At 42.8% G+C, this 11,292-nt stretch overlaps 1 protein-coding gene across 1 annotated transcript in view; it reads left to right on the forward strand.

Annotated features, from left to right (window-relative positions):
* TRNAU1AP (tRNA selenocysteine 1 associated protein 1) overlaps positions 1–11,292 on the forward strand; it is a 15,151-nt gene continuing 3,859 nt past the window's right edge. Inside the window, exons 1-8 of the mRNA XM_019547690.1 lie at positions 1–73; positions 506–603; positions 1,727–1,826; positions 4,155–4,207; positions 5,384–5,515; positions 6,925–7,044; positions 9,759–9,921; positions 10,519–10,552. Of these exons, the coding sequence (XP_019403235.1) occupies positions 47–73; positions 506–603; positions 1,727–1,826; positions 4,155–4,207; positions 5,384–5,515; positions 6,925–7,044; positions 9,759–9,921; positions 10,519–10,552 (727 nt within the window). The 5' untranslated portion in view covers positions 1–46. The remainder of the gene's footprint in view (positions 74–505; positions 604–1,726; positions 1,827–4,154; positions 4,208–5,383; positions 5,516–6,924; positions 7,045–9,758; positions 9,922–10,518; positions 10,553–11,292) is intronic.

Raw genomic sequence — 11,292 nt, forward strand, 5'->3', positions numbered from 1 at the left:
GCAGCGGCGGGGGCTCTGCTGCGTCCGGCCGGGCCGCGGGAGCAGCATGGCCGCCAGCCTCTGGATGGGTGACGTGAGTGCGCGGCGGGCGGGCGGCCGGGCCCTGCCGGGGTCCCTGTCTTCACCCGGGGCCCCGGCGCGAGGCCGCTCCGGCAGGGGGGCTGGGGCTGGCCGGGGGTTGGGGTCAGCCTCGCGCAGAGGCACGGGGAGTCCTGCTGGCCCTTAAAGCCGGGGGGTCTGCGCCCTCTACGCAGGGATTGGGGTCAGGAAGGGGTTGTGCCCCGCGGCTGTGGGGGTCGCCTTCTCCCTGCCGTCTGCCCCGCATCCCTTCAGCACGTTGGATGGCAGGTGCGGGCTCAGGGCAGGGGCGATGGCAGGCTCGAGTCGCGTTTTGCCTGGGGACGGCTTGGGTAGGGACGATGCAGTGTTGAACTCGCCAGCCCGACTCCGCTGCGATTTTGGAGCTCTGCGTTTCCCTGCCCTAACTTTTGCCTCCTCCTCACAGCTGGAGCCGTACATGGACGAGAACTTTGTTTCGAGAGCCTTCGCCACCATGGGAGAGCTTGTGCTGAGTGTGAAAATCATTCGCAATCGATTGACAGGGTAAGCGTTCGTGTGCGCTTCCCAGTCGCTTGAGGACATGTTGCTAGTTTTCAATTGCACCGCTTGTTTAAAAAAAACCCTGCAGGAATCTTTTTGGCCCTTTCTGCGCTAGACTTTTTGCCCTGTCTCTTCTCCTCCACTTCCAAACAACAGGGCACCTACATTCCTAATAGCCAAGGAGGCAGCTGCCGTTGTTTTATCTACTGTGCTTTCCTAACTGTCAGTGCTGTCCAGGGAGGGGGGGGCGAATTGGGCCCACCCTGGGCCCTGCATTTGGGGGGGGGTCCTGCAGAGCCAGGCAAAGTGACCACGGCCCCTCCTGCAGGGCCCGCCTAGTGCTGGTGACTCTGTGCCGCCACCACTGCCAGCTTCGCATCTGGCTGCTCGTCTCCCCCACTCCTCCCCACCACCGGCTGCTTTATGTCCAGGCCCTGCACAGGCTAATTTGCCCCAAGCCCCGCACCCTGTTAGGGTTGCCTCTGCTAACAAGGTTATACCCCGAGGGGAGTTTTGGTCAACCCGTATGTTGCCCAGTGCAGGATGAAGACATCGGATGCCAATGGGGAATGCCAGCAATCTACTCTCATGATACTACCAGTGAAGTTATACCAGTGATAGTAAGAATTGGAAATCTAAAGCAAAGAATTCTGCTTCAAACCAGAGCCTTACATGGCACTTCTGAACTTTCTTAGAATAAGCAGAATGTAGTCCACAAATTGAAAATAAAATTAGGTGTCAGTTAACTTGCAAATAATCTGGGCTCAACACGACAATGATTGGATTCCACTGGAGAAATGTGTGTTTACTTAACCAAAAAGTATAGTCATTTTGGGGAGAAAAAGACTTCTTTTTTGATGGGATTGATGCAAAGTCTAGGATTTTTCCCCTGCTACTGGCTGTGTACCAGAACACAGCTGATATGAGCTTGTGTGATGCATGAAAGGGTCCTTCACTGGAAAGCATTTGCTATTTAGTAGCTCCTCTGTGAAAGCTGAAATTTACATCTAAAAAACTTAGTTTTGATGTCAAAATGACAACTGCAGCAAATAACTCACCCCCTGATTATAAGTCTTGCACTTAGGCAAATTTTTAAAACTTTCTCTTTCTTTTTCTCCATGGTCAGAATTCCTGCGGGCTATTGTTTTGTGGAATTTGCAGATCTGGCTACTGCAGAGAAGTGTTTACACAAAATCAATGGAAAGCCACTTCCTGGTGCCACACCAGTAAGTAAACTAACTAACTAGTAAGGGAGAGAGATTGGGACAGGATGAAGAAAGGGGGGTTCTGCAGTGAACAGTGATTAGGAACCAAGGTATTGATGAATAATCAGCTAAGTGGAAGTTTTTGTTTTCTTAGGGGTCTACTGGGTATAATATTGCTAACAATTTTCTGATAAAATTCTATAGAAGAATTGCATTAATTATTTAAGACACTTTCAAGGTGAATAGAGGGGTACAATTTACATACCGTACACTAATGCAACAGTTTTATTGCATTGTTTCTGATCCTTTGCAGTGTAGCATGTGGCAGGTGAAGGCAGCAACAAGGAAAAAAGCAGTCTGCATATGCCTGCTTTGGTTCCCCATGTAACCTGTCAATCATAGTCTGTGCGTAGCACTGCCCTGGTATCTCTGTGATTGAAATGGAACTAAGGATTCAATAGGTTTGGGTTACTTTGGTTTGCCAAAGAAGATTTAAACTTGGCTTCATTCTTAAGTCCTAGTAAACAGAAGGTATCCGGATCCATCTGAACTGGATGTGCTTACCAAAACTGCACACAAGCTAGATCCAAGTAAAAACCTTGGTACCTCCGAGTAAGATGCTTGGCTCCCAGTTGGAATTCCAAACCTGTATTATGTATATTTGCTTTCTATACAGAACACAAGGGGAGTTAGCTCCAAAATGTCCAGTACGCTGAACAAGATGCTGCCTAAAGTCATTAGACTCATTTTGCAGCCACCTAAAACTAGCCCATAGGAAACACTGAGGACAGGGGCTTGTCTCCAGTTCTGCCCTTCTCTGAGGATTAGTTATGTCTGCGACTGAATCTGTACAGAAATCAAAAGGACTCTGCCTGCCTCTCTTCCTCTGTGTAAATGGAAATATTTTCATTATATTTTTTTTTAATTCAAACCATTGCAATGAAGGGTTAGGTTCAGGAATGGAATCTGGAATCTTGAGATGGCCACAGGTAGGGGTAGGTGCCATTGTGCAACAAAAAATTCAAGGTTAATTTGGCCAGCAAGAGAGCACAAGAGGGAGCATGGATCTCCAGGCTAGTAATTAGGGCAGTCAGCTGGGATGGGGGAAGCCCTGGGTTCTGCTTTGTGTTCCTAGGATTGTTTTAATGTTCAATATAGAAACAGGCCTGGCGGCACAGACCAAAATCCAGGACTTCCCTTTTCCGGACCGCTGGGCCTAGAGAGTCATGTTCCCTTTTGTGCTTTCTCTCTGACCTGCTGAATCTTGAATTCTGCACTGCACAGCACAGCATCAATAGGAGAGTTGGGTGTGCCACATCCCTCACTCAGAATAACCTCTAGTCTAGAAGTTTAGGCACTTTCCTGGGAAATAAGAATATGGATTTGAATGCCTTTGGGCTGAGGAAAGACTCCAACCTGCATCTCCCACTGTCTTCTATCCAATGATATATGAGAAGCACCTCTCCTGTCTTGTGCAAAAGAGAGTGGCAGCCACCACTACATTTGGTAGGAAAACAACTAGGTTGTTCGCAGGGAGTTGTACAGAATATCACCTAGTTTCTGAATCCTGATAGGGCTTCAGTATGAGCTGGGTAATAAGCTGCTCAAGACTGGAGCAGTTCTGGGTATGCGTAGAGGCCCAGCTCCCAGTGCATGGAGAACTTTAAAGTAGAGTACCTCTTAAGTTTAGGTGCCTCCTGAGGGGATTTTGAGGACTGAGAATTTTGGGCATCTAAATTCTGCCTAAGCTTCATCTGAATCTGAAACATGGAATGTAGTGATTCAGTGTATAAAGTACCTGGCAGTGTTGTTATGTTTGAGGACTTGTTTTGATTTCCAACGTGTCACCCTCTGCGTGGTTAATTTTCCTATCAATTACAAATCTCAAAGTTTATGTACTATTATTCTACTGAAAAAATGATCCCACAACAATTGAAAATGTCATTTAATATTTGTTTTTGCCACTTCCATTTTCCTAATCTCTCTGGAGATGGGAAGATGGATGACCCTGATGTGTCACCAGGGCTTTGCTAGCTTTTTAGTATCTTTATTAAAATAATAAGTAGTCCTAATCTTACGATGTAGCAAGCAAAACTTCCTGTCCAAGGGAAAGATCCTTAATTGATGTAAATTGTCATAGGTCTATTGATGTCAGTTCACACCAGCTGAGGATTTGATCCCAGATGCTTTAAGCTGCTGACCTGCTTGTGTTGACCATTTTACATTATTAGAAAAAGGTACAAAATGAGCCTTACTTACTGGCATTTTTTCTAATTGAGTTTCTAAACATTTTTTAATGTGAACCTGTGTGGTTTTCACATTGTTGTTTTATCCTTCTCCTTGTTGCAGGCAAAACGATTTAAACTGAATTATGCAACATATGGAAAACAACCTGATAACAGGTAAGTGATCATTACTGAAATATAACATTTGCATGTTTAAAGTATGTTTGCCATCTCCCTTGCAAAGAGGATTCAGAGAGTGCAGATCTGAGTATGAAGCTTTGCTGGACCAGATCAACACTGAGCAAAATAGCATAGGCAGCTCTCTGGCTAGTAACGCTAAGCAACTGAAACCCATAACTAAGAAAGGAGGTTGCTGTAGTGTGTAATAAAATATAGTGGAAAGGCTAAGGATACAGTATACATGGATCACAAAGTAGTTCACATATATAAATCTATATAATTTATGTAATGTCATAAATGTGTCTAGTTCTTCACAGTGCCATACAGTGAATTAATGGCGGAGACAGGAGGAGACTTTGAAGATCAGTCCTGTGCCTTTTGTGGGCTGTCTCCATAACCTTTAAACTATTCCTATTCTAAATCTGACAACCCACCTATGCAGTAGCAGGGGAAAGAAAGACAGGGCATCCTATTTCCATGCAAATGTGATCTGCCAAACACTTTAAGAATTCTAGGATTTAAAATATGACACTGCACCTGAGAGCAGGTTCTTAACTTTAAGCATGTATAGTACCCCTGACTTCAATGGGATTACATGTGTGTAATATTCATAGCACCAGGGCCTGTAATTGATACCTTACAATTAAGAGTTAATAAATTGGAAATTAACACATCTAGAAATAAGCTGTCCACAAGTGGATAGGGATCCTCTGAGAATCTAAAACACTGTGTACAGAGCATAGTTATCAAAGTATTTTTAATTCACTTAGTTTTGTAGAAGAGTTCAGTTATAAAACAAACATGAACAGAAGTTAAATAAATAAAAATAAATGCAATGAAAATAGATATGTTTGGAATGTTCTCTTGTCGTACTAGAAACCCAAACACAATGACAGGAACCAATTTATTAGAATTGGAGAGAGAGTGAATTATCCACAAATAAAAAGTGAAATTGAGCAGTCTGGTTTTGCTGCTCCAACTGAGTGGAAAAATAATAACAGCAGAGACCAGTAAAAATAAACATTTGAAAATACTCTCTTAGACATCCCAGTTGAAAACTTTTAAAGTTTTTGTTTGTACCTCTGGGTATAATTTCGAATATTGCCAGACACCTGGCTTTATAACATTCTGTTGGTTTTACCACCGTTCCTAAAATGTATTCTTTGTCTTCAGTCCAGAATACTCGCTTTTTGTGGGAGATTTGACCCCTGATGTGGATGATGGCATGCTATATGAGTTTTTTGTTAAAGTTTACCCATCATGTAGAGGTGGTAAAGTTGTCTTGGACCAATCAGGCGTTTCCAAGTAAGTTTTCCTATATGTTTCCTCTCTCCTACTTTATATGCTATGAAAATGGGAAAATATGCTATCTCTCAACTCTGAAACTTTTTTTCTGTTAAAGGGAAGAGGGCCAATGCAGCAAGGGAAAAGGAATAATCCAACTAGTTTTGCTTATGACTTAGCAAAATCAGAACTCAGGACTGAATTTTCTATTTTAAATGCTCAGCATGTGGGATCATTGCTATCCACAGTGCTTTTTTTTTTTTTTTTTTTTTGCTGTTCTGTTGGCTTTAGGCTGTGCGTCTGTTATATTAAAAATATGGTATATTGTCTGTGTGGGTTTTCAGAAGCACATAGGTGATGTGTGGGCACTGGTCCCTTTTGAAATGTTCTCCTAAATTCTTTAGGTGTTTGTGAATATTTTCTGAATGTTTTATGGTTTGGGCTAGAGGTCAGGCACCAAACAAAACATTGCCTAAACCCTCTGTAGCTCAACCACCATCTTCAGACTCTGGAACTGGCCCAGCCAAATCCAGACTTCAGAAATCTTTTCTCTTGACATAAGTAAACATGCTTCCAAAATATAGTATTCTCTCTTCTGTTATATCTTCTTCATAAAGGGGCCCTTTGCTCAGTCTCCTTGTTTAAAAGCAAAACATATCTGGGGGAAGTGAGTGTCCTGGTTTTATGCCAAGAAGAGTGCTGTGGTCAGATTCTTTCTCTTCATTTTTTTCCCCTAGCTGTAAAACCTCTCTATCTTCTCACATGAGGCTCTGATCTACAGAGTTGCAGTGGTGTTGCTAAAGGTGTGATTTTTAAACTGATTCGTGCCATTTTGCACGTGAACACTTTCATTGATTTTAAACCTGGCTTATGCTTGTTTAATTTGCCGTTGTATGTTTGCAGGAAGCAAGCTAAACCAGTATGACCAGTTTTAAACAGAAATGTGTGTCCACACAGGGGGTTTAACAACTTCAGTTTTTGTGTAGAAAAGCCCAAGCTCTGACTTGGGGCTTGTCTACATGGCGGGGAAAGTTAATGCGCAGAAGCTGGATATGAATTTAGAGCATACTAGCTGAGCATTTGAAATTCTCGTGCATGGTAGTTTATTTCACTTTTAAAGTGCAGCAAGTTACCGTGCATTTAGTGCACGCTAAGTGTCCACATGGGGAGTTAGCATGAAATAGTTGGTGCTATAAGTTTACACCACGCACAGACCTCTTCATATAGATCAGCCTTTTTCCTCCCTACCTCCTCTTTCCACCTGGATGGACTCTGTTTTCCTCCCACTCCTAAGTCCTTGAACTTTCTGCTTTGTGAGGCATCTTATCCCATCTCAAGAGTCTGCCATTACTCAGTTGTGCTCTGCTGTATTCTCTGACTTACTGCAGTGTCTGGTCCCGCCTCAAGACCTTTTCTTCATATCTTTGCAGAGGGTACGGGTTTGTGAAGTTCACAGATGAACTGGAACAGAAGAGAGCCCTGACAGAATGCCAAGGAGCTGTGGGGTTGGGCTCCAAACCTATACGTTTAAGCGTAGCCATACCAAAAGCGTGAGTGTGCTTTTAAAATAATAATAATAATAATAATTCTTACAAAAATAATTTGTATTTTTATATTTATCTTCAGTGGTTGTTGACAGAGTAGAATCTCTAGTTAATATAACTGACTCTCTTAATTTGGGTTTGTAAACAATTTAAAATGTGCTTTTAAAAAGAAATGATGTAAAGACAGTTGCAGTAATAAATGACATATGAATGTTGACATTAGTGTTACTAAATATTATTTTTATTAAATGTTGATTTTTGACTCTGTCTTCTAGTGATGAAAATCATATAGAACAAAGAAAACTGACCTTTCCACACCTGTTTGTTTAGAAATGCGGGAAAAAATAATCAAAGGTTCCTGTCAGCTTGCTAAAGAGTTTAGGTGTAAAATTGGGGTGTGCAAAATGGGCCCTATTCAGTTTGGATTTGGCCTAAATCAGGGACAGTGATTCTATTTGTTGATTTGGATCACTGTCCCTGATTTGATTCAGCTGAATCCGCATCTGAAGATTTGGTGCTGATTCAGAGAATCAGCGTTACAGACACAACTTTAAATGTTTTTTCTACATACCTCAAGGTACCAGGCACAGCTTGTGAACGCTGCGATGCTGGGGCAGATGGAGCATCCCACAGGAGTGCAGGGGGACCCCTGCATGGTTGGTGATGAACCCAGAAGTGGACCAGAAGTACTTCCAGTCCACTTCTGGGTCCTCTGGGGAGCACACAGGGGAGGGGGGCCTGCCGGCTCAGCAGTCAGCCACGGGGAGGGACCCTGGGTACCCCCCCAGGCCCAGGAGGCACCAGTCACTGGACTGGGGGGGCGGGGCAGGGAGGGGCCCCCCAGCACACTCCCTAGTGGATCCAGAAGTGGACCAGAAGTCCACTGGTCTGCTGCCAAGCGCACTGGGGAGCCCCCCCTTACTCCTGTGAGACACTCCATGTGCCCCAGCATCACAGCATTCACGAACCTCTGCTACCTAGAGGCCTGCAGAAAAAACATTAAAAGCTGTGTCTATGTCCAAATCGATTCGGAGGGTTTCTATTCAATTCAGACAGATTAAAGGGTCCTCTGATTCGATTCGGATTCAGAGATTCGGCCACCGAATCGAATCAGCGACTGAAGCTTTGCACAGCCATAGTATAAATCTCATTTAAAAATATAAGCTTAATGTGGATAGGCATACCTGATTTTTTTTTTTTTTTTTTTACTCTGTTACAAGTATAATCCAGCATTAGACTACGATCTAGCAATTAGGCACCTATCCAGAGTGTTTTGGTACCTCTCTGTATGTAGAAATCTCAAAATTAACATAAGAATGACCATAAATATAAAAAATAGGCCCATTGTGCTAGTGCAAGACAATCTAAAAAGTGAAACTCACCTGAAACTGATTATAAACAAAGGAAAATCTGATTAAATGGACCAGTCCAGTAACGTTTTGCAATCTGGGTGAAATAAAGCAATCAAACAAAGTCTATGTGCATTTAAAAAAATAAATTTTAATCACAGCCTTTAGGAAGAAGTTCTTGGCTTTTTTTAAATGATTTACCTGGCTGTGTCCACTTCCATTAAAACGTGGAATAGTCTCATCTTGCTCATTTGACTTCTAGATAAAACTTGATCACCTACCTATTCCAATGCAGTGATAAATGGAGCTTAACCCTTTGGAGCAAAGGTCAACATTTTTTTCTGTGTTTATACAGGGCCTGGCACAATGGGGTCCTGCTCTATGACTTAAGCTCATGCTATCTATGGTAGGACAAGTAATACATAATTGTTCAGCCTTTTACCTATACTCAAGATTTTCAGTGTTCTCAAAATTTTTTAACAGAAGAGGGGTAGGGATTGCACTGTAGTCAAAAGATTGTTTGATCTTTGGCCTAGTTCTCTTCAATTTCCTAAATGAGCATGGTGTTCTATGTGAAATAATATTTCCATTTTCAAGGCGTATATGACACTTCTCAACCTAAGCTGCATTACTCAGAGGGGAATCAGCACCTTAGAAGTATTTTCATTATATGATGCACAGAATTTGGTAGATTCCATTGGTAGACCATTTGAAAATTACCACTTTTATTTCTAAAGACTTTTTAAGCCCAGAAATGCTTTAAATTGAATGAATATAACAGCACTGAAGTTAACCCATCTCTCAGAGGGAGGAGTCAACCAGTTGTCATACAGCCTTCTGTCTGGGCAGGGGAAATTTTGTACATTACTTAGGGTATATGCCTATTTTGCACACCTTCATACAGTACATGGAGCTTCTGCTTTCAAAATCCAACACTATAATATAGCAAGTTATGTAATATCCAATGTATCTACTTTTATTAGAAGAAAAAAAAAGGGATAAATCCACTCACTTAGTACTTGAATCATGAATTCCAATGAGTCTAGATAGTCCTAAACTGATGTTTATACTTCAGAGCCGTACTCTCCCATTGTCCACATAGTGGGATTGAAAGGCTCCCATAGGAAGAAAGCAAAGCATAAAAATAGTGGGAGCAGGAATGGAACTGGAAAGCCACCCACCCACCTTCTTCTGTAGCATATGTTAATAACGGAAACAGGCATGCATATATAGTGCACGGGATATTTGATGAACTCTGAAATCTGCAGTATTGAAATGAGCCTCATGTTGATTAAGCCAGATCTTATCCTTCCTTTTTTTTCTTAACTATTCTGCATCTTTTGTAACTTTTTCCTTTTATTTGTTTTAAAGTAACCGTGTGAAGACAGCGGAGTACAATCAGATGTACAACTATAATTATAACCAATATTACCAACAATATCAGAACTACTATGCGCAGTGGGGATATGACCAGAACACAGGCAGTTACAGCTACAGCTACCCCCAGTATGGGTACACACAGAGCACTATGCAGGTATGGGCATAGTAATAATATTTTATATGGCAGCAGTCTCTCATTGCAAAGCATTTCATAAACAAAGTGTAGATGTTTATTTTCCTCCTTTTTCCTGGGTCCTTGGGTTGTATTTCTGTCATATAGGAAGCAAAGCCCCCTAGCAAACAACTAGCTTGTATTTGTGATTTCTTAGTGCATGTGGGTAGAGATTTACTAAAATTGCTTTATGCCAGTTATAAAAAGGTCAGAGAGGTATAATGACACTCTAGAATCCCCAGTTCTAGCTGGGGGAGGATTGCCCAGGTACAGATACTGTGAATGGCAGCTGCAGGGCTGCTTCGTGAGGATTCAGAAGCTCTGCAGATAGAGGGGACTCCAGAGGAATGGACCACATGCAGTACTTCTCAGCTTGCAGGAAGTGCTGCTTTGCTTAGAGATCTAGCATGGAATCTCACCCCTGAAGACTCCCTAGTGATGGACCCCGGCTTTGGATACTAAGGAGTCTTTCATCCATGGGTGAAAGGTTACAGTGCATGGCAGCAGTGACAAGCAGGTGACATCTTTGGATGCGATTAAATGTTTATAGCCCTGAAGCTATTTTTGTTGGCTTTCCAGACGTACGAAGAAGTTGGTGAGGATGCGTTGGAAGGTAAATATCTTTAATTCTCTATTGCAGTTGTCACTTTTCATTATGCTGATACTTTCATGGATTAGCCAATGTACCAGTCTTTTCTGAGTCAATTTGGGGTCTTCTGAAGTTTTAGGTTAAGAGTATGGGGAATGCTGTGCCAGTTTCCCTGTGAAATTCTTCCTCCTCATCCTAATTCCAGTTCTAGTCTTATGCCTTCCCAAGGGAGAGACACATTGGCTTCACTAGCATTGAGAGGTTTATATGGACTACTGCTTATGTCCTTCTGTCCCTGAAAATAACTAGTTTAAAGCTTGTGGTGATCTTCCTTCTTGCTAGGAAATTTGGTCGTCACACCAGAGGACAAAGCCAACATATTTAACAATTTCTTTGCCTCCATTTTCCTAAGCAGGGACCGGAACAGTCACCCCCTCTGGGCCCCCCTTAGATCCCAGGGGAGGTGCACCTAGGCCAAGTGTTAGTGAGGAGCTAGTTAGGGAACTTCTGGAGGGACTGGATGTATTCATATAAGCTGGTCTGGACGATCTCCACCCTAGAGTACTGAGGGAATTGGCTGAGGTCATTGCGGGACCCCTGGCACGGCTTTATGAGCACTCGTGCTCTGGTGTGGTGCCAGAGGACTGGAAGAGGGCCAGTGTGGTTCCCATCTTCAAAAAGGGGAGGAAGGAGGACCCGGCAAACTATAGGCCAGTCAGTCTTACGTCGATCCTGGGCAAGCTTTTTGAGAGAATTATTCTGGC

This window comes from Crocodylus porosus, unplaced genomic scaffold (genome assembly GCF_001723895.1).
Source record: "Crocodylus porosus isolate Cpor-Errol unplaced genomic scaffold, CroPor_comp1, whole genome shotgun sequence".
NCBI classification, from domain to species: domain Eukaryota; kingdom Metazoa; phylum Chordata; order Crocodylia; family Crocodylidae; genus Crocodylus; species Crocodylus porosus.